This window comes from Diaphorina citri, unplaced genomic scaffold (genome assembly GCF_000475195.1).
Source record: "Diaphorina citri unplaced genomic scaffold, Diaci psyllid genome assembly version 1.1 scaffold344, whole genome shotgun sequence".
Taxonomy (NCBI): domain Eukaryota; kingdom Metazoa; phylum Arthropoda; class Insecta; order Hemiptera; family Psyllidae; genus Diaphorina; species Diaphorina citri.
In genome coordinates this window covers 139,557-167,477 of record NW_007377779.1, presented here as the reverse complement: position 1 = coordinate 167,477, position 27,921 = coordinate 139,557, and the positions used below count along the sequence as shown (strand labels likewise).

General features: G+C 37.4%; 2 protein-coding genes across 2 annotated transcripts; one reads left to right on the top strand and one right to left on the bottom strand.

Moving 5' to 3' along the window:
- Positions 1–2,053: 2,053 nt before the first annotated feature.
- On the bottom strand, positions 2,054–13,977 carry LOC108252212. Its single transcript, XM_026822604.1, has 4 exons — positions 13,590–13,977; positions 2,486–2,571; positions 2,378–2,385; positions 2,054–2,181 (listed from the first exon to the last, which is right to left on the bottom strand). The coding sequence occupies exons 1-4, from the start codon at positions 13,891–13,893 to the stop codon at positions 2,148–2,150; spliced, it is 432 nt and encodes a 143-aa protein (XP_026678405.1). The 5' UTR covers positions 13,894–13,977; the 3' UTR covers positions 2,054–2,147.
- LOC103507822 (AP-2 complex subunit beta-like) lies at positions 13,437–23,617 on the top strand. Its single transcript, XM_026822603.1, has 5 exons — positions 13,437–13,504; positions 20,117–20,289; positions 21,550–21,756; positions 22,287–22,421; positions 22,947–23,617. Exons 2-5 carry the CDS (start codon positions 20,179–20,181, stop codon positions 23,217–23,219), a joined length of 726 nt encoding a protein of 241 aa, XP_026678404.1. The 5' UTR covers positions 13,437–13,504; positions 20,117–20,178; the 3' UTR covers positions 23,220–23,617.
- Positions 23,618–27,921: the final 4,304 nt, after the last annotated feature.

The following is a 27,921-nucleotide window of genomic DNA, read 5'->3' as shown; positions in this document are numbered from 1 at the left end:
GCATAATCAGATGTGATTGTTGGGCGCAATACATGCAAAAGTTCAAGTTGTGTTGTTTACTTTTCTTTTTCTGTTTTGTAGAGATTATTTTTATTTTTGGAACTTGGAAGTGCCTCCTCTAATCTTGGTTAATTAATTTATTAATCTGACTTTATTCTTGGATTAAATTCGAAAGTAGAGAGTTCAGTTCAATAACCCTTGTGTCCTTGAATTATGAGAATGAAAATCAAGCTCGTACCAAGAATTTTACCCTCAACTCCACACTAAATCCGTAACAGTTCAAATTGAAGTCTGCTGTCAAAAGAATCAGGTATGTAGGTGGTAAATGGTTAAAAAATAATTTCGCTATATTTTTTTATATTTTATTATCTTTGTGTTAAATAAAAAATTGAAAATCATGAGAATTGTTAATTATTAAATCAGTGGGTAGATGACTGGGCTAGAAAAAAAGGAAATTTCCCGAATCATCTCTCCACTGAGGTAGGTACCTACAAAATATCCCATGTGAAACGAATAACGAACGACCTTGAATAGACCACAAATCACAATACATACCCCGTAGTAAAATCAGTAGTATTTTTGACCTTGAAATTATAGCAACCCCCCCCTCTTTTGCTTTATGATTTTATGAATGAAAAAATAATCAAAATAATGGCCGTTTTGTGGAACTGGAAAAATGGCAACAGCGCAACAGAATAAACGTGATCCGTTCGTTCAGTGTGGACGAGGCTTGTCAAAAAGTATTGCGTATTGCATAATCAGATGTGATTGTTGGGCGCAATACATGCAAAAGTTCAAGTTGTGTTGTTTACTTTTCTGTTTTGTAGAGATTATTTTTGGAACTTGGAAGTGCCTCCTCTAATCTGGGTTAATTAATCTGACTTTATTCTTGGATTAAATTCGAAAGTAGAGAGTTCAGTTCAATAACCCTTGTGCATCTTTCACGTGTGTATTCATTAATATATGATATGTAATTTAAAGATGATAATAAATCAAGATAATTATTAACATGTTCAGAATTTTTATTTAATAGGTCAATATTTATATCACCTACAAAACATTTAAGTTTACAATTGGTAGTTGTAGGTAATACATTAGACAAATCATTTAAAAATTCATTTAATTGAAATTGGTATTTAATGATCTAACATTCATATGAATGATACCAATACCATTATCTTTAGTATAAGGACACTCATTAAAGGATGAAAATCATTCGTTTAAATAATTTTCATTGATTATATCAAGTACTTCCATAAATTGAGCTGTAAAGTTATCTATATTAAAAGTGAAATCTTTTTTCCCTGGATTAAACCAACATTCCGTCAATATGATAATATCAACATTGTCTTTAATTCCATCAAGAGTTAAAACAAATTGATTGAAATTGGTATTTAATGATCTAACATTCATATGAATGATACCAATACCATTATCTTTAGTATAAGGACACTCATTAAAGGATGAAAATCGTTCGTTTAAATAATTTTCATTGATTATATCAAGTACTTCCATAAATTGAAACGAAATATATTTTGCTAAAATAATTATGATATTTAAGATCATTTGTTTTGTTATTTGTTATTTTAACATTGTATTTGGTTGTTTTTGTAATTTTAAATATGGGACAGTCTAGACTATTGCTTATTTGCAATTGAAATAATTTATCATTGTTATTGTAATACTTTTTGTTTTGAAAAAAATTTAAATGTAAAAATGAAGTTTTCAAATAGAAATGAAATTGAGCTTTTGAATAGAACGAATGAAATTGAAACTTTACAAAATTACAATGGAAACTTACAAATTGCTATTCGAAATCAGAAAGAACAGAATGATCTCCGGAGGGAAATCTCAATCTTGCATTCAACTCGTCAACAGCAACAGGGAAATTGGGCAAGTCTCTCACAGATTTGATGCATTTCACCTTGGATTTGTCGTCTTTTCTGTTGCATTCAACTCGTCAACAGCAACAGAGAAATTGGGCAAGTCTCTCACAGATTTGATGCATTTCACCTTGGATTTGTCGTCTTTTCTGACCAGAATCCTGCAATCCCTTGTTGCATTCAACTCGTCAACAGCAACAGAGAAATTGGGCAAGTCTCTCACAGATTTGATGCATTTCACCTTGGATTTGTCGTCTTTTCTAACTAGAATCCTGCAATCCTTTGTCCAGACGAACTTGTGGTTGTTTTCTTTCGCCCATGATTTTACACTCTGGAGCAGTTTATAGTTCTTCGTTGTCAGGTGTTCGATAAGGTGTCTTTGTCCAGACGAACTTGTGGTTGTTTTCTTTCGCCCATGATTTTACACTCTGGAGCAGTTTATAGTTCTTCGTTGTCAGGTGTTCGTTTATGAATATTTTCTTCTCTCTGAGCTTCTTGTCACGTGCTGCCTTAGTCCATAAATCACGTGTCTTCGTATTGAGGAGACGAACGATGATCGGCCGCGGAGAGGTGGCTGACGGGACTCTGTGAGCCACCTGGATGTGGTTTTCCGGGCCCTCGATGCCGATGTCATTCCCAATTTTTGTGACGATTTCTAGCACATTCTCCTTAGATTTCTCGACAACACCATTGATGACGATAAAGTTCCCTAGTACAGAGTTACTTTCTAGTTTCGGTGACACTCCATCATTCTAGAAAATGACTAGTTTCTGTTTCCGTAGCTCTATTAGCACTTGCCCTGCTCGCCTTTCAAACTCGAGTCAGAGTATTTGATTTCCTACCGAATAAAAAGTGAAATTTCCTCTAACAAATTGGAATTTGGAGATAAAGGATGTACGCTGTGATGGACTGCGGGTTGTGTTGACCCAGCACTTGAAACATTTCATGAGGGATACATTACATTTTACATTAGAGCATTTATATTGTGTCTGTCCTCGTCCTATATCGCATCTAAGTAGACGAGTATGTTGTATTTTACAACATGGATGTTATGGACATGCTCTCTCTACTCTCATACTAAATCATGAGGTTTGGAAATAACTGCTTGAAATTTATTGGTGGTGCTGTGATGACACTGTAGTGTTATGATGTCACATGGCTTGTCATTGGTTAGTCACCCTACAGATTATGAAAGAATTGAATTTTCGTGTTCAACTGGTAATATTTATCCCCTTCCGATCCATGTAGCGAAATTTTCTGCGAAAACGATATTTTAGGTTACATGAAACGGACCATTTTTTTAATTATTTATTTATTTATTTATTTTTTTGCTTTAAGTGGCAGGGTTCTCGTAGAGGAGCTCTTCCACGAAACCACTAAATTTTTCCCTCACTGTGAGCCTGTAAGATATTTCTACAGGGAGGTCTTGAATACTCCTGGACTTTGAAAAATGCCTTATTCCTAACTAAATAGATAGTGAACTCAGCCTTTGCCTCTTACCTTTATCATGTAGAATGTCCACCCGCTTGTCAGCAGTGAGTCGCGTTTCGCCCGCTGTCAGCACACGGGTGCTATGCTTCTTATCTCCCCGGTCTAAACTCTTCCACATTAGCGTCACATTGTTAGCGTTGCGCACAACGCACGTAATGAGCGCGTCGTCTCCTTCATAAACGTGCACTTGGAACCCGGCCGGACTTTCCTGGATGACAGGTTCTGGGAACAGAGAGAGATAGGAAGGGGTTTCAATTGTGTTAATGTCCAATACATTTGGTTCCAGGGCCCTAATGGGAAGAGGGAGAGTTTGGATTTTAGTGGGTCTGGATGTCCTGGTATCCGGACATCAATCCCACACTCCCCATTGCAATTTGCAATGGGGGTCTTTTGATGATTTCCCCCTCCACAAAAAAAGTGGTGTTAAGCATGTGTGTGGTGGGATGGGTGTGGTGTGTGGGGGTGTGGTGGGTGGTGGGTGTGTGTGGTGGATGGGTGTGTATGGTGGTGTGTGTGTGGGGGTGTGTTTGTGTGTGTGGTGGTCCCGTACAAAGGACGGGTCAACCACTAGTCCCCATTGCAATTTGCAATGGGGGTCTTTTGATGATTTCCCCCTCCACAAAAAAAGTGGTGTTAAGCATGATTGTATGATTTTTTTGTTTTTCTTTGTGTTATTTTTTCCTATAAAATCTTTAAGTATTGACCATAGTTTATAAGTGTCACCTTTAGATTCTTGAATTTTTTGTTTGTAAAAATTTATTTCTGTTTCATTGATTAAAGTGTTTAATTTATTTCTGTATCTATTGTAGTATAATTTCAATCTAATATTATCCGGGTTATTTTTCATGTTTGTTAAAAATATTTGCGGCTAGTGTAGGATTATTTAAGCAATCAATTTTCTCGTTATTTTCTTCATAATTGGCAATCATTTGTATAATTTTTTTGTTTTTCTTTGTGTTATTTTTACCTATAAAATCTTTAAGTATTGACCACAGTTTATAAGTGTCACCTTTAGATTGTTGAATTTTTTGTTTGTAAAAATTTATTTCTGTTTCATTAATTAAAGTGTTTAATTTATTTCTGTATCTGTTGTAGTATAATTTCAATCTAATATTATCTTGTAAAAATTTATTTCTGTTTCATTAATTAAAGTGTTTAATTTATTTCTGTATCTGTTGTAGTATAATTTCAATCTAATATTATCTGGATTATTTTTCATTTTTTTATATAAGTGCTCTCTTTTCCTTATAGAATTTACCAAACCAGATGTCATCCATTCTTTTAAAGGGACTGTATCTATTGTAGTATAATTTCAATCTAATATTATCCGGGTTATTTTTCATTTTTTTATATAAGTGCTCTCTTTTCCTTATAGAATTAACCAAACCAGATGTCATCCATTCTTTTAAAGGGATAGACTTTTTCTTTATTGTTTTAATGGTAGTATTGTTATTAATATGAAATTTCAATTTTTCAATAAAATTATATAAGTGCTCTCTTTTCCTTATAGAATTTACCAAACCAGATGTCATCCATTCTTTTAAAGGGACAGACTTTTTCTTTATTGTTTCAATGGTAGTATTGTTATTAATATGTAATTTCAATTTTTCAATAAAAATTTCAGAAGCAGACTCCACATTAGAGTTTGAAAATACTTCATACCAATTTTCATTTGAAATGTCATTAATGAAATTATCTTCATGTAATTTAGATATTCTTAACGAAGTAGTCTGTTGTATCCTTTGTAATTGATATTTAACTTTAATATATTGTGTATAGTGATCTGTAATATCAGTTTCTATGATTGATGCTTTAATGTTAGAGAAATTAAATTCAGTACAAAAGAAGTGATCAATACAAGTTTTAGATCTTTCACGTGTGTATTCATTAATATATGATATGAAATTTAATGATGATAATAAATCAAGATAGCAGAAGCAGACTCCACATTGGAGTTTGAAAAAACTTCATACCAATTTTCATTTGAAATGTCATTAATGAAATTATCTTCATGTAATTTAGATATTCTTAACGAAGTACTTTGTTGAATCAGAAGCAGACTCCACATTGGAGTTTGAAAAAACTTCATACCAATTTTCATTTGAAATGTCATTAATGAAATTATCTTCATGTAATTTCGATATTCTTAACGAAGTAGTTTGTTTAATCTTTTCAATTGATATTTAACTTTAATATATTGAGTATAGTGATCTGTAATATCAGTTTCTATGATTGAAGCTTTAATGTTAGAGAAATTAAATTCAGTACAAAAGAAGTGATCAATACAAGTTTTAGATCTTTCACGTGTGTATTCATTAATATATGATATGTAATTTAAACTGTAATATCAGTTTCTATGATTGAAGCTTTAATGTTAGAGAAATTAAATTCAGTACAAAAGAAGTGATCAATACAAGTTTTAGATCTCTCACGTGTGTATTCATTAATATATGATATGTAATTTAATGATGATAATAAATCAAGATAATTATTAACATGTTCAGAATTTTTATTTAATAGGTCAATATTTATATCACCTACAAAACATTTAAGTTTACAATTGGTAGTTGTAGGTAATACAATTGACAAATCATTTAAAAATTCATTTATGTTTTGATTTATATTAGGTGATCTATAGCAGCTAAATATTTCAAATTGCTGTTTATTAATTATTAACAGCAATTTAACATAGTTCGTTTTGTTAAGCATGAGAGAGAGAGAGAGAGATAGGAAGGCATTTAAAACAATAAATTATTTATGGATGCGTGTGACAAATGTCGGTTCCTCGTAGATTCAAGTTATAGGGCTTGCCTGGATTGACGACCGACTCTGAGTGACTAGAGGAGACTTGGCCAGCCACTCACTATCAGGTAGACCTGACAGGCAGACCTTTTCAGCCGTACCTGTCAGATCTACCTGATAGTGAATGGCTGACCTTAGATTTGAATGGACAGTACACTCTACTAAGCGTAGGTACATGGTTTATCCTTGAACACTCTACTAAGCGTACCTACATATCCTTGAATGACCAATACATAGCACAGTACCTATAGTGTTCTAAATTTTATTAGTTTATGACACTTAAACTGAAACTATCACATTCGTACCCATTACACTGAAGCTACCTTTCTAGAACACGTGATCATGTTTACATATGTACCGACAAAAGAGGAAATATGAAGGTTGCACACACATATGCATATAGCAGACATGACAGGTTCCTGAGTACACCACACACCACACATTTCCGATCCCTACATCTGTTTCTGTATCAAATATAATTATTAACATTGTTTTCATAAACAGTGGTATAAGGATGGGTCGATGGCTACAAATTATATAATGTGGATAGGGGTAAACGTGTTATTAGTTCTTATTCAGTTCCACACAATTTAGTTCTTCGATATTGACTTCACACATGGCTTTTCTTTTCTCACTCTCACTCTATCTCTCTCTCACTCTCTTACTCTCTCTCTCTCTCTCGATGATTCGAGAAAACAATTTTCGACTATTAAGACCTCTACTCACAGTTTGTCCATAATTTCCTCTGATTCTGGAGATAATTCGGAAAACATGTTCCCAAGTTTCCCTCCCCTGTTCTCATTTACCCCTCACGTTTCCATCTCTCTCCTGTCCTTATTTACCCCACTACCGTTTCTCGTTACTGTCCCCACCATCCTTGATCCTTGGTTAGTGAAATGTGACAGCAGGACATGATTGTCACATAACAGTGGTGTAGACGGTGCGGTGTACTATTAACACCAGATTGAACATTTTTTGCTCAGCACAAAAACATAATCAAAGTAATCCAACACGGGTCTTTTAGTTCGTGTATCCAATTATATGAATCATACAAGAAAGATTCGATTTTGAGAGGGCAAGATTCACAGGATCAAAAGCTTTTTCAAAATCAAAGCAATGGGTATTTCCCTTCGCCCTACAGCTGTCACTACATCCGCTACCTCCGGATGATGAAGATTGAAGTATCTCAGATTCAGATATATATGGTGAAATGTGTATTCTACCTCCAATCTTCTCCCTTACACTTAAGGGAATAATGTACGGCACTGAAAGGGGAAACATTTTCGAATTTAAATGCAAAGGAAAAAGAGCGCCCAGTGAAGAATACGAGTAGAACATTTTTTTTTCCTCTCTACCGTTTCAGCAGGTTTGCATAATGTACCAAGTTGTGCTGATGTTTTGTTTTATTATTTCATCTCGGACCTTTGTGCTACCATTGGCCAGATGTTACCCACGTTGAAGCCATCAGAGGAAATCTACAGACAAATAAATGACCAAAAACCAAAGCCTTTGTGAGGGCCTGGTTGAAAAAACAAATTGTGTTCTGCTTCCAAGTTTTACTATGATTTTTCCTCCCTTTCGTTTGTTTGTTCTACAAAGAGTCTCGAGCAGGTAGTCCAATTTTGATGAAATTTGGAAATCATGGTCAACACTCAAAGGGTCGGAACCTTAAGGAATTCAAAATGTATCTTGGTTTTTTGTGGGCACTTGATTTATTTTGGGAGGAACGACTTGGCGGGGTCTTTTTTATGCCACGAAGTGGTATTTTTTGGGGGGATATAGGATAGGAAAGCAGAAATAATGTTCCTCCTTTACATTAGTACACGGAAGGGTATTTAAACTTGAAGTATTGAACACAGGGTGTTCAAAAGATATGGTAGGTACAAACGGGTTTTGGCACTAAAATCTGACCATCGAAAATTTGACCCGATTACATTACTTTCCTTCCTATAGGATAAGGAAAGTAAAAAGTTCACTCTATTTGGAAAGTGGCGTACAAAAGAAATATAGGATAGGAAAGCAGAAATAATGTTCCTCCTTTACATTAGTACACAGAAGGGCATTTAAACTTGAAGTATTGAATATAGGGTGTTCAAAAGATATGGTAGGTACGACAAATTTATAAAACGTGGCGTAGTGGTCAAGGCGCTAGCTTGGTAAACAGGAGGACGTAGGTTCAAACTCAGCCAAGAAATTTTATGCTCGTTTATAATCTTGACTCTGGAAGCCATATCAAAATGAAGAAGTTCAATGGAATAGAATACTAACCCATTCTTTAGTATACCGATGAAGATACATATGTACCTATACACATAAAGTTATTTACTTACTTAGTCCAAGTACATAACAGCATTCAGCCATGAATATTGAATTGAAAGTTGTATTATATCTCTCTTTCTGTCTCTCTCTTTTTCTCTCTCTCTTTCTCTCTCTCTCTCTCTCTCTCTTTCTCTCTCTCTCTCTCTCTTTTCTCTCTTTCTTTCTCTTTCTCGCTCTTTCTCTCTCTCTTAAGAGGCGCCGAGTTTACTTCTCTTTCAAAAGGTAGATAGGTATAGATGAGGTACCTAGGTATATATCTATTGAATTCTCTTTTGAATTTTGTTCCGACAAGCCTTTGTTTTTCGGTTTTGTTTGAGACATCTTGTCTCTCTCCTTCCTTCGGCTTTCTCTTTCTATCCCTTCCCTCCCTCTCAATCTTTTCCTTCTCTTTCTCATCCTGTCTTCCCTCTCTGACCATATTATTGTCTGTCTCACTTGTCCTTCTTTCCTTCTCTCTCGCCCTCCTTTCTTTTCACTCTTTCCATTTTATTGTATTTCTCATCCGCTCTCTCTCTCCCTTCTCTCTCTTTCTCTTTTCTTATTGTCTCCCTCAACCACCCCGTCCGTACCTCTCTCTTTCTCCTTCCCTTCTCTTCCTTTCTCCGCCTGTTCTCCCTGTATTTTTTTTTATTTGTTTTTACTTTCTGTTCAATTTTCACCTGTCAATAATACCAGGGCCGTACTCAGTACCTCTTCCATATCTTGCAATCCCAGGGCAATATTCAGTACCTCTTCCATATCTTGCAATATCATTATTATTAACAGGTTCACAACTTGAGTTGTAGTTTTATTTGTCAAAAATTTACATAGGTAGTTACAATTTACAAGAATAGAAAATACAAGAAATACCTACACTGACACACAATATGTATTGTATCAGGGCAATATCCAGTAGCCTTGTCATAACTTACATTAGCTATTTCGCTTTAGTGACGGGAGTTCTTCCACTCAACCACTGGCACTGGTTTTATACATGGGTTAGTTTTATCAGTACCTACTTACCTAATTATCTATGGTAACTGGGAGTACGATATCGACACTGCCAAATACATAAGCTTACCTGCCCACATTTATTTTTCTAATTTTTGTTTTTATGACTACAATTTTTGAATAGCACTGGTTCGCTAGCAGTCTTTAAGCCCTTTCTTTTGATGAAATTGGATCTTGAAAAAGTTCTTCCAGTTCAGACTTATGTGGCGTATGGTACAGGTGGGCCAATAAATGGTACGTTTTTTAGGTGGGCGAATAAATGGTACACTTACCCTAGTTACCCATAAAGACCCTGTTTCGCCCCTTTTAAAAAAATAAGTACATACATAAAATAAAATAAAAATAGGTACCTATCTAATTTTCAAAAATAAAGGGCCAGGTTAAATTTGAGGCTTTTGTAACATGGTACACGGTATAGTACCTTCATTGTTTCATTGTTGGTTTTAGAGCGGGCAAAATTAGCTTCATTCGCTAAGAAAAAGGTTTTTCATTCAGAAATTCATATGTATAAGTACCTACCTACTCAAATGCCTAAGGCTTGGAAATAAAGTATGAAAAATACAATTTTAGGTTAGTACCATAGATCTACCTATCTATGGAAATCTAATGGGGGTTGGGTTTCTTTTTTTTTTTTTTTTTTCAAAAAATTGCTAAAACTTTTCAGGAGTTCTTATCGTCCGGCCGATTTCATCCTAAGCAGATAAGGTTCGTTCTGGGAACGTCGAGCTTTCTGCTATCCTGTCTTTCTTCTCTCTTTGCTTTTAGAACGATAAGACCTCATTAGTTACCAGTTCTCTCTATCAAACCTCTTGGAAAAAATCTGGTGTGAACATCACACGACTTTCCTTATCCTATTGAATGATGCTTATTTTTATGTCCTATTGTAACTTTTACAATATCTCTACCCGTTTAGTCAGTATAGCTGAATACCGCCAAAAAACGGTCGAAATCTGTCCAAAAGCGGTGAAAATACCGCCAAGCGCAGCAACCATCTCAATCAAACGTTTTGTGTTGCATCCTTGTCACATTTTTGAACTACATACCAAATTTCAAGTCTCTAGCTTATACCGTTCCCGATATATTGTTAAATTACACCGAAAACCGCCAAAAAGCGGTAAAATGCCGCCAACTGTTGCACCGATCTTAACCAAAAGTTTCGTGTCGCATCGTTGTCACATTTGTCATCTGCATGCTAAATTTCAAGTCTCTAGCTCTTACCGTTCTCGAGATATTTTGTTTACAGACAGACAGACAGACACACAGACAGACAGACAGACACACACACGGACCAATGGCTGAAACTTTGTATTTAGGCTCTAGGGACCTCAAAACGTGTTTTGGCACTAAAAACTGACCATCGAAATTTTGACCCGATTACATTACTTTCCTTCCTATAGGATAAGGAAAGTAAAAAAACGACCTAGCGTTTACAAGACAAAAGTCAATAATACTTATGCTTCAACTTTAGTGAACGGATGATGATGAACTTCTACCAAAACACTTTTCGTTTTAACAATGAACTTTTCTCATTTTCTACAAGTACCTACCTAGAACTTCTTGGAGAAAAAAATCCCTTTATTTATTTGTTGATCTTTAAACTTAAAAGTTAATTTATTTCGATCTTCTCCTTTCTATTTCCCTTTTCTCCCAAAAAAAAAAAAAATCTGGTGTGAACATCACACGACTTTCCTTATCCTATTGAATGATGCTTATTTGAGTGTTCTTTTACCCTAACTTTTACAATATCTCTAAGCGTTTTGTCGCTATAGCTGAAAACCGCCAAAAAACGGTCGAAATCTGTCCAAAAGCGGTCCAAATACCGCCTTTTTTTTTTTTTTTTTTTTTTTTTTTTTTTTTTTTTTTTTTTTTTTTTTTTTTTTTTTTTTTTTGTCATCTCATCACTCAAAGCTTTTTTTTTTCTTCAAATCAGAGGGTACTTCATGTCACTACCCTATTCCAGCCCCTGGGACAACAAGGCTTAAAACAAAGCCCTGCGTATCATTATGAACGTCTATTATATCTTTTGTATGTTGTACCTTTTGTACATTGTACGCGAGAATAAGTACAGTTCTTGTAATATTTACATTCAACTTTCCAACATTTGAAAAAAACCTTTGAAGCAGACGCAGCCATGTTTCAATGTTCATGAATGATAATGAATTTATGTACTTAGGAGATTTTTTTTTTTTTTTTTGAAAATCATGATAATTAATGAAAATCCCTCATGACTGTTTTTTCCCCATAATAAAAGGTAGGTACTTCTGGGTTTTAGGGGGAAGAGGAAGGTTTAGCATTAGGTATTTCATGCTGATTCTAATGTGTTTGTGAAGGTTAGGGAAGGGTTTGTGAAGTTTAATGAAGGGTTGTGAAAGTTAGGGAGGATTTTTGAAGGTCAGGGATGTTAGGTAACGTGCAGAGGTAAGCTTCATTAAATGACATGAAAATATCTTTTGTTCGCTGATTCATAATGGCTCCTCTATGTACTTTTGAGAGGAGCGATACCCAAAATGAGATGAAAATAAATCATGTGAACTTTTTTTTTCTCTAAAATACTTGGGTATATGTACGTTCAAAAGCTTTTGTTAGTTCATTATATAGCTGGAACAAAACTCACTATTCACTGTAGGTACCTGACTACCTACCCGGTCTTTATTATTGAAAAAAAATCACCCCTAAAGGGGATATAACTAAAAAAAAAAAAAAAAAAATCTTTAAGAGCCTCTTTCATTACAATTTTTTGCCATTGGTCAGAAAAAAAAAAAAAAAAAAAAAAAAAAATCTTTAAGAGCCTCTTTCATTACAATTTTTTGCCATTGGTCAATACTGCCCTCATATACGAGTACCTACTTACATTATTATTATGTTAAGGCGGTCTCTTCCTGATCCCTTGTGTGCGGCGTCCATTTTAGTTCAGGACTATTGCACTGCTCATATACCTACAACTGGCTGTTTTAGTATAGGTACTCATAAAGCACGCCGATTGCGGAGCGGAAAGCGGAAAACCCCACAAGTCTGTCAGGAATTGAACCCGAAATCTTCGACTAGTGTGATACATGATGTTCAGGGACTGTAAAGTTATCTATATTAAAAGTGAAATCTTTTTTCCCTGGATTAAACCAACATTCCGTCAATATGATAATATCAACATTGTCTTTCATTTCATCAAGAGTTAAAACAAATTGATTGAAATTGGTATTTAAAGATCTAACATTCATATGAATAATACCAATACCATTATCTTTAGTATGAGGACACTCATTAAAGGATGAAAATCGTTCGTTTAAATAATTTTCATTGATTATATCAAGTACTTCCATAAATTGAGACGAAAAATATTTTGGTAAAATAATTATGATATTTAACATAATTTGCTTTGTTATTTGTTTTTTTAACATTGTATTTGATTGTTTTTGTAATTTTAAATATGGGACAGTCTACACTATTGCTTATTTGCAGTTGAAATAATTTATCATTGAGATTGTAATAATTTTTGTTTTGAAAAAATTTTAAATGTAAAAATGAAGTTTTTAAATAGAAATGAAATTGAGCTTTTGAATATAATGCTACAGGTACGTGCACCCCCCCCCATCCTCTATAACTCTACTGGTAAATAGTATTATGGACATCACTCCCCCCCCACCCAGACCAGCCCTGCTTGTTACTTATGCTATATGAAAGAAAGTAATGTACATAATGAATGAGGTGAAATTTTTGATGTTAGTATCAAAATCGTCCAATGTTTACTCCCACTATTAAAAAAAAGTCTTCCAGTGTTTATCTCCACCACCGAAAAAGTGTACCTAATGTCAATGTGCATTGACACACGGTATGAAAAATGACCTTGTTCCTCGCATCTCGCATCGCATCCGTTCAGAATGACTTCTTTGAAGAGAATCATTGTTGTAGTCTTATCTCACATAATATTATGTGATACGATTCTTATAATCCTTCGATTACTGATCTGCTCTCATCAGGGCTGGACACATTACTGGGGGATGTTGGGGCACCCCCTGCTACAGGTAAGTGCACCGCCCTCGATGCCGATGTCATTCCCAATTTTTGTGACGATTTCTAGCACATTCTCCTTAGATTTCTCGACAACACCATTGATGACGATATTAATCATTCTCGACCTTTGACTCAGTTCTCCAATGTTTTCATCTTGTTTTTCAATGCTCTTTCTTAGCTTCATGTTTTCTTGTTCCTTCTCGTTCAATTTCTTCTTCAGATTTTCAATCTCTCTTTTGTTCTCCAGGACAGTTTTCATCATTTCATCATACTTTTTCATCTTTTTATAAATCTCCTTCACAATCTCCTTCGTATTCATTTTATCAAGATCATCTTCATCTAAATCGATTTCCGTAACATCAACTAAACGCTTAACTTCTTTGGTGATTGATTTCGGCATTGTAATTTTAGAAAATAAATTCGAAATCGAGGAGAAAATTTTGCGTGTTCGGATGGAAATTTATTTGGCTGAACTGGTAAATAGTATTATCCCCCCCTAGTATTATCTACGTATTATGGTAAATAGTATTATCCCCCCCTAGTAAGCACCGGCCCTGCTTATACTACCCCTAGTACTGATCTGCTCTCATCAGGGCTGGACACATTACTGGGGGATGTCGGGGCACCCCCTGCTACAGGTAAGTGAACCCCCCCCCATCCTCTATAACTCTACTGGTAAATAGTATTATCCCCCCCCTAGTAAGCACCGGCCCTGCTTATACTACCCCTAGTACTGATCTGCTCTCATCAGGGCTGGACACATTACTGGGGGATGTCGGGGCCCCCCCTGCTACAGGTAAGTGCACCCCCCCATCCTCTATAACTCTACTGGTAAATAGTATTATCCCCCCCTAGTAAGCACCGGCCCTGCTTATACTACCCCTAGTACTGATCTGCTCTCATCAGGGCTGGACACATTACTGGGGGATGTCGGGGCCCCCCCTGCTACAGGTAAGTGCACCCCCCCATCCTCTATAACTCTACTGGTAAATAGTATTATCCCCCCCTAGTAAGCACCGGCCCTGCTTATACTACCCCTAGTACTGATCTGCTCTCATCAGGGCTGGACACATTACTGGGGGATGTCGGGGCCCCCCCTGCTACAGGTAAGTGCACCCCCCCATCCTCTATAACTCTACTGGTAAATAGTATTATCCCCCCCTAGTAAGCACCGGCCCTGCTTATACTACCCCTAGTACTGATCTGCTCTCATCAGGGCTGGACACATTACTGGGGGATGTCGGGGCCCCCCCTGCTACAGGTAAGTGCACCCCCCCATCCTCTATAACTCTACTGGTAAATAGTATTATCCCCCCCTAGTAAGCACCGGCCCTGCTTATACTACCCCTAGTACTGATCTGCTCTCATCAGGGCTGGACACATTACTGGGGGATGTCGGGGCCCCCCCTGCTACAGGTAAGTGCACCCCCCCATCCTCTATAACTCTACTGGTAAATAGTATTATCCCCCCCTAGTAAGCACCGGCCCTGCTTATACTACCCCTAGTACTGATCTGCTCTCATCAGGGCTGGACACATTACTGGGGGATGTCGGGGCCCCCCCTGCTACAGGTAAGTGCACCCCCCCAGGGGCCCCCCCGTCCTACGGTAAGTGCCCCCCCCCCCATCCTCTATAACTCTACTGGTAAATAGTATTATGGACATCACTCCCCCCCCACCCAGACCAGCCCTGCTTGTTACTTATGCTATATGAAAGAAAGTAATGTACATAATGAATGAGGTGAAATTTTTGATGTTAGTATCAAAATCGTCCAATGTTTACTCCCACTATTAAAAAAAAGTCTTCCAGTGTTTATCTCCACCACCGAAAAAGTGTACCTAATGTCAATGTGCATTGACACACGGTATGAAAAATGACCTTGTTCCTCGCATCTCGCATCGCATCCGTTCAGAATGACTTCTTTGAAGAGAATCATTGTTGTAGTCTTATCTCACATAATATTATGTGATACGATTCTTATAATCCTTCGATAAGAGTTCCCTTATAAAAAAAAAAATAAAAAAAATAAAATAATAATAATAAATAAAATAATAACGTAAGAGTTTATCTGTCAAAAATATATAAATTTTAAAAATATAATTAGTGTAATATTGAAATTTTCAAAGATATTCTTTTTAAAAACAGATATAATTTTGAAAACAGCTATTCCTCTTTTGAAAATCTATAATTTTCTTTCTTCTCATCATGATGTATTCAATTTTGGACACTATTGGCAACATTCATCCTCTGATTCTTGTGCTGTGCTTTCTGTGTATAGTTCTGTGGTGCCTTCGAATGAAGGACAATAGTGTGTCAACTGAGGGAGAACCTCGGGGTAAGAGAAGTTCACTTGCAATATGATCAAAGATCTTAAAAAAAACTAATTCTGCAAAATTTGCTCTCTTATTTCGCGGTTGCAAATATTTCAACGGGTAACTTTTACTTTCTGGTGTTCTCATGTTGACCCGGCATCGGCACCTGAATGGGAAGTATTGACGTATTTTGTCTCTTCTCTCCCAAATGAAGATTTGAAGAAAGCCATACTACGACGCAGACCACACGTGTCCATTATGTGGTCAAATTCTCAAATATATGGTAATGAAATTTCATGCCTCGACTGGGATGGAACCCTATTTAGTGCTGAAGTATTTGCAATCGAAATACGAGTACATTTTTCATTATTATTTATTTCTGATTGCATTTGAACTTCTCTTACTTTATATTTATTTTAGATTTAATAGTTGTGGATAATGATCACGGAAACCCCTAAAATCCGTAATTTATCCGTAAAATTTGTAAAAATGAATAATTTATCCGTAATTAATCCGTTTTATTAACCTTTTTTTCCCGTAAATTTCGTATGAATTAATAAATAACTCATCATTGATTAATCTAATCTCTCATTATTTCGGTTGAGAGGTTGGTATTTATCATCCGAGGGTGGCCGACTGTATTTGGAATATAACTTTGTACTATAAAAATAACTTTCTATGTACTATAAAATATAACTTTCAATGTACGTGATGATATAACTCTCAATGTATGTGATAATATATCCTTCGCTAAAGACCTTGGCAATTATTCAGTGACATAAACCAAACTTTCTTGACTTGGCGGAGTGGAGCGCTACCGTGCGCCTTAGTTAATATACGTGATGGTCTCTTTAAGGTACGTGTTGCCAGTTTATGCCGACCACTCATGCTCAGATTGTCTCACAAACCGGCCTTGGTTAGTTTTATGCCTATTACTGTATTTAATTGGAACTAATTTACTAACCAATGAAGAGGAAGAAGAACCATCTCCTCAGAGGTTGAAATCAGCCTAGGTCGAAGTTCGAAGCAACATTGACTTTGGTTGATATTTGGATGAGTGACTGTCCGATTTTTACCAAATTGTTACAGTTTATCCAAAATATAATAATAAATAAATAGGTAAATAGAAAAAAAAAATCTACATTAAAATTAATTTTAAAAGACGTCAAAAATCGAGGAAAAAAAATGCGAGAGATTTTTTCAGGCTTCCCAGACCTGTCTAGCATGAAGGTTCCCAGTTCCCACCCTCGGCACCTAACAGAAAGAGGAGGAGCCAAGTCAAAGTGGGCGGAATTTTCTTCTACGCATGCGCTACAACTTTGAACTATAGGAAAGCAGAATAGGGGAATATTTTCCCCTACTCTAAGCTCCTTCTCTTTCTGAACTTCGATGGTTTGCTAAATTGCTACCAAAGTTAGGTACTTTTGACCGGTCTGGAAACTTGAAAAAATCTTGCGAAAATTTATTTTCAGATTTATCAATATGCACTAATATTAATTACATTTATTATTTTTTCCCCTTAAAGATATTGTTATCTTTCTAAAATACCTACAAATCTTATCCTTTTTTTTCCTTCTCATGTTTTGTCATATGTATAAAAATTTACAATAATTATTAGGTCTATTAAAATATAAAAAATAACCAATAAAATATTATTATCATGTATTATTTACCCATCTGTTATTTCTTTCTTTCTGAGATACTGTTCACAATAATAAAGGTCAATATTAAACAACCAAAGGAAGAACTTTTACATCCATACTTTTTTTTTTACTTTTTACATCCATATTATCATACGATTATGTAAATAATTCTTATTATCTTTATATACCTACCTTTGTTCATGTAATTGCAATGTATTTGTTTATTTTCATTAATAAAATTGCTTTTGAATGCCTATAAAATAAAAAAAAAAATAAAATAAAATAAAAAAAAATACAACGAGAAACATCTGAAGAGCAGAAATCAAAATACAACACAGAGGTAATGATGGAAAAAAGACAAATAGAATGCTTTCCTAAAAATAAAATCATAAAAAAATAAATAAATAATAAAAGTGATGTCCTAAGAAATAAAGTAGACAGTTTCGCTGGATTTCAACAACAACCAAAGAAAAAGACAGGTGCCCGATGGACGGATGAAAGAAAACAACAACACGCAGAAAGGATGAAAAGGTTTTGGAAAGAGAAGAAAGAACGGAGAACTTTACAGTCATGAATCATAGTTATTTTTCGTGGTCCTTTGACGGCCAAAGTCGATAAAAAAAGTGATATAATAAATGGTAGAAAAAGGCCGGAATGAACTTAAAAGCTTACTGACAAGCTGACAACCTACCTATGATGGTAAAATGAAAATTAATAAAAATTAAAAAGTCCATAAAATGAAAATGAAATAAAACCCAGAATATTTTACAAATAGTGAAGAAGTATATGTTTATCATTTCAACCTACCTAGTCAAGATGGACCTTCACAAAGTTACTTGTCTCACAATGTAAAGGTCGCGGGTTCGACTCCTAGCTCATAGCTATACCAGATCGTCTCACAGCTGCGCTTAGTTGTGGGTTGGGGTCGGGTAGTACTTGTATAGTGAAGAAGTATATGTTTATCATTTCAACCTACCTAGTCAAGATGGACCTTCACAAAGTTACAGAATCTTCAATCTATCGTTTGAAAAATGAACTCAATAAGGAGAGAACAATACAGATTTTATAGGAGAAATATGAGGACAAGAGGAGAATTGGTTATAGAAGATCTGGACAAGATATGAACAAGAGGAGAGTTGGTTATCCGGTACTCTAACAGATTTAGTCAGAAGACTACCAGTCGCTCTAATCCTGTGGACCCCTTGAAGTCAAATAAAAACGAAATAATAAGGCCAGCCTAGTTAGCTTAGTTGGTAGTGCGTCTGCCTTGTAAGCGCTAGGCCGCGGGTTCGATTCCCGCCCGGGGCGGATTTTATCCTGATGGGATAATGTTCGTTCTAGGAACGGCTATTGTAAGCATCAAGTAGGTCGCGGGTTCTACACCCGCCCGGGGCGGATGTTATCCTAAACAGATTAGGTTCGTTATCGGAACCTCTTCTGTCTTCCTCCTCTCTTCGATTTCGGAACGATAAGACCTTGGCAGTCACAGTTTCCTGTCAAAACCCTTTAAAAAAAAAAAAAAAAAAAAAAAAAAAAACGAAATAAGCAGAGGCTAGCACAGGCCAGGTAAATGCAGCACTGCAGCAAATCCCGATGTACCACTAAAGTTAAGAAACGTTACGAGTGGCTAGGGTGACCATCTGGGGCAGGACGTACTGTTGCAAGGAGCATTCAATCTATGTAAAGGTCGCGGGTTCGACTCTTAGCTCATAGTTATAGTACTTGCCTCACAATGTAAAGGTCGCGGGTTCGACTCCTAGCTCATAGCTATAGTACTTGCCTCACAATGTAAAGGTCGCGGGTTCGACTCCTAGCTCATAGCTATACCGGATCGTCTCACAGCTGCGCTTAGTAGTGGGTTGGGGTCAGGTTCCTGGGTGATGATGGTGACTTTGGTCCACTCTCGATTCAAATTGGACTTCTGTATGGCTTCTATCACAGCCTGTGTGGGAAGATAGAGAGGAAAGAAAGTGTTAAACATAGAATAGAATATATCTTGTTTATCCTGCCCGAATAGGACTGAAAAGTCCCTTTACCCCAGCAGTCTAAACAAGGTCTCGTATATTTGATGGGTTAAAGAATAATACATACAACTATAAACAATTCAGTAAAAAAGACCTTGCTTAACTATAAAAAAAATTAGGTAAATGTAAATTAATAGGTGGTAGAATGTAATAGAAAGTAATGTAATAAAAACATATAAAGGGAATGACAGTGAGGTTTACCTGAATATAAAGTCCATCCTCAAATGTAGAAGCTACGGACACCGGCTGCTTGATCCAACCACTCTTGTTTTCCTCAATGTTGAGAAACGATTCCCTGAGTGCTGTGATCATTTTGAACAAACCTGAAACCAACGCGGAATTCACGGATTAGTACCGGGATAGCATACCAAATTTCATCGCTCTAGGACAAACCGTTCTTGAGATATTTTGTATACCACCTTTTCCCATTTTCCCATTTATGTAAACCTGTAGTACATACATACGTACAGACCATGGGCTAAAAATCACTTTTTTGACATCAGGGGATCCCAAAATGGATATTTCCAACCATTTCCCGATTTCGAAAATTTGGACCGATTGCAATATTTTCATTACTAGTATAGCTCCTCTATACTGTAGTAATAGAAAGTAAAAAAATAAATTCGAATTCTATTCTATTCCAGGGCCTTCAGCATCCAGTGCAGGACTACTGGGGGATATATTTGGGTTCACGCCCGCCCCTGCCATGTACACCCCACCCAAACAGTGCTGGTTGCCCGCCGAGAAGGGAAAAGGAATGGAAATCTGGGGCACGTTCAGTCGAAAGCCGAACCCGGCAACTCCTGGTATTGGTGTGGTAAGTTTTATCCTTCCACAGTCTTCTTCTTAAAATTAATTGAATTTTCAGGCTCAATTTTTGACGATTTTTGGTTTGTACTTTAATCAGTTGACGGGATTCTCCAAAAGGAGCTCTTCTACCCGACTCTTCTGACGACTATCATAAACCCCCACACGCCTTTGTTGAAGGTAATATTCTTTATATCTGTCATATATCCAGCCTTGCCTCTGTCTACCCCGACTCTTCTGACGATCTAATTGCCGGCATGCAAGCCTGGTTGTGTGATACCCACTCGGCCATGGAAGTGGTTACTGTTATAAGCTCATAGTATTCCAAGAATCATGTTTGTAAGAAATATTGATTAATTTTCATGTGTGAGAGAGGAGGTCTTTTATTTGACCGATATATTCTTGATGTATGTATTTTCTCTGAATTGAGATGAAATAGCGCCACACTTAAGAGTTCTTTATCTCTCTGTGTGAGCATGAAAAGAAACCGATTTATGGCATTTGAATTGAATCATCATACTCATCTTTTTTATCCATCGTATAACTACAAAAAAATTTCCAAATTTAATTCTAAGAAAGCAAGTTTAATTTAAGGCAACAATAGGTTCAATTTATTCTATTCTTCTCCAGATTGTGATGAATGAATGAATGAATGAATATTTACAGTATATTTTTGACGAATAGTTTACAATCGTATAAATCTATAAATACTTAGTCATCCTATGAAAAAAAAAGAACAAATAATAATGTGATGGAGCTCACCTTCACCAACAAATTCATGGCCCTGATGGCCAACTTCGCAATCCAAGTGAAGAAGAACAGTTTCTATTATTATAGTATTCTATTCTATCCTTACAAATTGCTATTCGAAATCAGAAAGAACAGAATGATCTCCGGAGGGAAATCTCAATCTTGCATTCAAATGGAAACTTACAAATTGCTATTCGAAATCAGAAAGAACAGAATGATCTCCGGAGGGAAATCTCAATCTTGCATTCAACTCGTCAACACCAACAGAGAAATTGGGCAAGTCTCTTACAGATTTGATGCATTTCACCTTGGATTTGTCGTCTTTTCTGACCAGAATCCTGCAATCCCTTATCCACACGAACTTGTGGTTGTTTTCTTTCGCCCATGATTTTACACTCTGGAGCAGTTTATAATTCTTCGTTGTCAGGTGTTCGTTTATGAATATTCTATTCTATCATTTCTATCCTTATTTATTATTCCATATTATTCTATATTCTATTCTATTTTCTTGTTCCCTAAGATTGAGATGGAGCTAACCTTCACCAACAAATCCATGGCCCCGATGGCCAACTTTGCAATCCAAGTGAACAAGAACAGTTTCGGCCTCACACCGGCCCGACCTCTGCAGGTCATGTCTCCCCTGCTGCCCAGCCTGTCGGTGGAGGCCTCTCTACCCATGGCCACCACCGGGGCTGTACAACGCATGGAGCCGCTTACCAACCTTCAGGTATGTTTTCTATTTTCTATGAAGTCCAATAGTCCCATATTCTGGACGCCGGACACAGAAATTTCGTTGGAAAAGTCCCCCATTGTAATGATACAAAAGCGAGATCCATTCGTTCATTCACACACTGATCGCTGTATCTCCAGAACGCCAACATCTAGAAAGCTGAAATTTGGTAGGAATATTTCCAGTATGTTCGAGATTTGTAATAAGAGAGGATTTTGGCCGAATTTCAAACCGATCTCAAGTTATGATCGATTTCCCGCTGTCAACAGTTGTTGTAGCGGCTTTAGCTTTCGCCGAATGGTGTTGCCAGAGTAAAGAAGAGATATCTTTTTGTATCTGCCATACACCGGGGTGATGTTCTCTAGCCATGTCAACAGTCTGTTGTTTGGTCAACAGTTAGTTCAATGTTGATGAAATTTGGCAAATATATTTAAGATTGTCTAACACACAAAGGACAATTTCTTATTCAGTTTTGAAAATTTCGAGGTTAGTTTATTCTATTTTATTCAATTTAAATTCTAATCCAGGTTGCTGTGAAGAACAATTTGGATGTATTCTACTTTGCTTGCATAGTTCCTATCAATGTCTACTTCATGGAAGACGGGGAGATGGAACGCAAGACTTTCCTCACTACATGGAAAGAAATCCCCACACAGAATGAGGTAAGAATCATGTTAGATTTTTACTTTCCATTTTCACTTTCCTTATTCTATAGGACGGAAAGTAATGTAATCGGGTAAAACATTTTTCTTGGCTTTAAGGTTTTAGTATAATGGGTTTTACCTTGAAAGTTGCACAACATTCGAAACATTTGTTTTGCAACGATTGGGCAACTGTTGCGAAAAAAATTATTTCCGGTAGGTTACTAGGCTAAAAAAGTATAGGCACTGTAGGGTAAACACGAAAATTGAAATTGTAGCGCTTTTTCTGTTAATATTGCCAAATTAGCGTGAAAGTCATTCTTCTTCTTTTGTTACCTACGTCTTTTCCCACTCAAGTGGGGTCGACATTTTGAATTAACCTCTTCCATGCGCCTTTATTTTGGGCGTGGCAGACTTCCTACTTCTCTTTCAAATCCTGTTTCACTTTGTCCGTATATCTCATTTTTGGTCTTCCCCTGTCTCTCTTGCCTCTAACTTCCATTTATCTCAACCTCTTCATTAAGCAGCGCTATTTTCTGTTGTCAGGTGCAATTCACCCTAACCAACATCGCGCTCGGCGCGGACGCCATCGTGTCGCGCATGAAGCAGAACAACGTGTTCACCATCGCCAAGCGTAACGTCGAAGGGAAAGACATGCTCTACCAGTCTCTACGCCTGACCAACGGGATATGGGTGCTTAACGAGCTCAAAATTCAACCCGGGGACCCAAGCGTGACATTGTCACTTAAATCCCGTAGCAGTGATGTCGCGCAGGACATCTTCCATGCGTACGACGCCATATTGCACGCGCCTGCTTAAGTCTGTCACGCACCGAAGTAAGCTCTTTCTTCCCCGTCCCTCCAGAGGTGAACTATATTTAGCGACGTTTGGATATATAAAGAAAGGAATCTTCAATTATATAAAGCAGTAAAGCATATGTCGCATGTCGCGCAGGATATTTTCCATGCGTACGATGCTATATTACATGCGCCTGCGTTAGTCTGTCACCCGAAGGATGTCATGCAATGAAGGATGATTGTCATGCACCGAAGTAAGATATAAATTTATATTGTTTATCCCCGTCCGGCGTCCCTTGAAAGGTGAGCTATATCTGTTGAGTTCGATATTTAGACACTATTATCAAATACTTTCTTTATTTGGTAACAGAACATTTAGAGTAGAATACAATGAAAAGTAGGTATCACAATAAATGCAACAGTAGGGACAATATCGGGGGTCATACATATTCTTCTTCGCCTTTTCTCATGTTCAGATGGGGTCGGCGTTTGTCGTCAGCCTCCAACAGCTTTAGAGAATCGCTTTGAGGCCAACTTGGTTTTGGCTAAACAAACTTTTCCGAGTGGGATGCCCTTCGCACTCAACCTTCGCTATTGATATAGCGTGAGGAAATATAAACTAGTCTGCTCCCTGTTTATAGTCCCCTAGCTAGACGCTGATCTACTCTGTGTTTATACATATGTATTTATTACTAAGTATAAGAAGTTAATACGAAATTCCTCATTTTCGGTGTGTCCTATCAATTTAGATCAATCAAAACGCAAAGACCTTTACATTGAAAAAATATATCCTTGTAAACACCTCTGATTTAGCTAAAAATGCTTAATGAGAATCACTTTTATACATTCCTTCTGTTTCTATACAGTGTGTTCCTGAAATTGCTGTTAACGTAAAAAAAAAAAAACCAAAAAAAAAAAAAAAAAAAAAAAAAAAAAAAAAAAAAAAAACAAACAGACAGACGCACAAACAAACAAAAACTTTAAAAAATTACTGAAGAAACAAAGAGAGTTTACTCAACGATTTTGCAAGCCAGCTCAATAGTCCGCATGAAATGTTGTAGTGCATCTGCCTTGTAAGCGCTAGGTTGCGGGTTCGATTCCCGCCCGGGGAGAACTTTATCCTAAACATATAAGATTCGTTCTCGGAACGGCTGGCTGTCTCCTATGCTGTCTTCCTTCTCCCATCGATTTCTGGACAATAAGACCTTCAATGCTCAAGTTCTATCAAACCTCTAAAGACAGTCTATCAGTTAGACTTGGTAGACTCAAGTTCGGTAGACTTGTTCTCGCGAGACCAGTCTCTACAGAGTCTATCAAGTTCGTAAGGTAGTGTACACAGATCATAGAGTAGTGTCGGTGGACCTCTGTACACTACTCTACAAATTTGATTTACCTGATAGACTCTTTTTTTTAAGAGGTTTGACAGAGACAGACTGTATTCTATAGAAGTGCGAAGTCGTAGCGCGACCGTTTTTTCTAAAAGGTGTAAAGCCAATAGGGAGCGCGTAGTGCAACGGTAGCATTTTTTCTGGTGAGGATTCCTACTGACGGAGAATTTTTCTTTTACTAAAATATTCTATATTTTTTTAAGAGGTTTGACAGAGGGCACTGTAACTGCTATGGTCTTATTGTCCCGAAATCGAAGAGAGAAGGAAGATAGGATAGGAGAAAGCCAGCCGTTCCGAGAACGAACATTATCCCGCCAGGATAAAATCCGTCCCGGGCGGGAATCGAACCCGCGGCCTAGCGCTTACAAGGCAGACGCGACACCAACCAAGCTAACAAGGCTGGCACAAGATAGACTCTGTAGAGACTGGTCTCGCGAGAACAAATCTAGCAAAAAAGTCTGCAGGGTACTATCACCTTAATAAAATATATTCAATAAATAAAAACCTCTAATGACCAATGTCTTACCTTTCATATAAGGTTTGGGTATGATATCTGAGTTGACGACGTTCATATCTTCTACATCCAAATAGAGGACATCCTCTTTACTGGCGCCATTCTTGAATCCGTACAGATCTCCATTCCTGACTACCAGGTAACCTGATGGTCCACAGATCAGGATCTCCTGGGGAAGAAGAGGGTGAGATATTAGAGGGGCCAGGGTTCGAGATCCAAGATTGACAAGTATTATTTTAAGGTAGGTATTAGCAAAACTTTGTTTTTTTTTGAGAGAGAGAAAGAGAGAGAGAGAGAGAGAGAATTGAATTGAATTGAATTGAATTGTTCATTTATTTTTCTTAAAAAACTATACATGGTTTCATCCCCTAAGCTATTTCTCTAACTTTTTGAGAGAGAGAGAGAGAGAGAGAGAGAGAGAGAGATTTCGCCTGTTGCGAAATCTGTTGCGACATCATCAGTCTTAAAGGTTCGTCCACACATAGGTGACTGGGTGAATCCGTGCTGTCGCGGTAGTGTGGACAGTGTAGTCGACATTGATTGACGCGACGGTCGATCGGAACACACCTCTCACATTAGAAGCATAGGACGCGCAACTTCGCGTCGGCTTGCAGGTAACTGGCTTAAAGTTGCGCGTCTACGCTTCCTACGTGAGATGGGCCTTTTTTTTAAGAGGTTTGACAGAGGGAACTGTAACTGCCAAGGTCTTATCGTCCCGAAATCGAAGAGAGAAGGAAGACAGGATAGGAAAAAGCCGGCCGTTTCGAGAACGAACATTATCCCGTCAGGATAAAATCCGCCCCGGGCGGGAATCGAACCCGCGGCCTAGCGCTTACAAGGCAGACGCACTACCAACCAAGCTAACTAGGCTGGCGAGATGGGCCTTTAACGATCGAATTTTGACAAGTTTTCTACTTACCTGACTAAACATGGAGGCGAGATGTGTATTCAGTGTCACATTTACCATGGCTCCATTACCAAGTTCCATTTGGAACACACAGAAGTCCGGACTAGTAATGTTGCGGATACCGGATATCTGCGCCGTGTTCCGATTGAATGTTCGCACTACACTGTGCACCCGGGTTGCTTTCTCTCCGGTCAGATAGGTGATGAGGTCGATCACGTGGGAACCTGAGGAATAGACAGTGTGGCGCTCACAACAACACTCAACACAAACAAAATCTTACATAGAAAACGCAGGTTCTCGTTTCTCCACAATTTCCATCTCTGAAGTATAAATAACACTTCCAAATTCTTGGCCAGCTCCTGAGAGCTATGTGTAACTGATGAGTTCAAATAAGAACGAAACGCGTCTTAGGCTGCTCTCAGGTGTTGGCTAAAACAGCATTGTGTTATTTGGATAACTAAAGCCTGGTAGGCAGCCTTCGTGGCCTAGTGAGTGTCACACTAGACCAAAGGTCCCGGGTTCGATTCCTCGCGGGATCCAAGTTTTTTTCGGCTCTGTAATTGGAGTTTGAGGTACTTTCAAAATCATGAGACAAACGAAAGCGCGAGGTCGCGAGATCGACTCCCGCGCGGCGCGGATTTTATCCTAAACAGACAAGGTTCGTTCTCGGAACGACTGGCTTTCTCCTGTCTTGTACTCTTTATCGCTTTGAATTCGGAATGATAAAACCTTTGTTGTTACAGATCCCTCTATCCCAGTGGTTCTCAAACTGTGCTCCGCGAAGAGCTTTCAGGTGCTCCGCGAAGAGCTTCCAGGTACTCCTCATAGTTTCATTTTTATTACCACATTAATTTAAAAAAATCGCACGAATATGTTTAGTCAAATGGGAAGTATTGGAACAAGCCGTACGGACCGTACGCTAATGAACATTTCCGAATCATTCCAAATCATTTTTTAAAAAATCCTAAATGGTTGGGGGGGGGTGCTCCGTAGAGTTTACAGCATTTGCTTGGTGCTCCGCGGCCAAAAAAAGTTTGAGAACCACTGCTCTATCCAACTTAAAGGTTGAACAATGTTACATGGTTAGTATCCAGTACTATCCAGATGGGTGAGCACCTGGACAATCACACTTTGCTTTTCTCAGCCCCAGTTAAATGTGAGAAGGTGGCTAGATTATAGCCAAATAGAGGGTAAAACCTTGACACTAAAAACCTTAACAGTTATAGGTACAGTGACATGACATTAAACCCTTTGGAACAAAAAATTCCAGTACCTACCTGAAGATGGATCAGGTAGGGTCAACTGGGGTAATTACAATCAGGGGGTAATTACAATCACTTGACACTAAACTTCTATATCTATGCTGGACAGCCCTAATGGTAGTCACAGCGAGAAAAAGAAAAAGATTGAATTAGGGCCTCTTTTTTTCTTTTCTTGCGTTTTTCTTTCAATTTATTTGCTCGGACCTCGAACAAAGGACCATCAGTAATATTTATTTATTTTCTGGAAGCTTGCAGTGAAAAACGAAGAAAAAAAAAAAAGAAGAAGAACCTCACTGATGTTGGTATACATAGGTAGTTCATTTTGTTTCTACCCTCTGTTTGCAATTCAAATGGAAAAAAATGCTGCTACAATGGCATGGTAAACACAAAGTTACCAAAGAATCACTAAACGTTGAGCAACGTTGCACGTGGTTAGTATCCGGACGGGTGATCGTTTAATATCTCGCCAATCACGTGCTGCAGGCTGCTGGCTTTTCCTGGCTCAACCGAGGCTAGGAAAATGGGCATTTAGGGTAAGTGTACCATTTATTCGCCCACCTAAAAAATGTACCATTTATTGGCCCACCTGCCCACATTTATTTTTCTAATTTTTGTTTTTATGACTACAATTTTTGAATAGCACTGGTTTGATA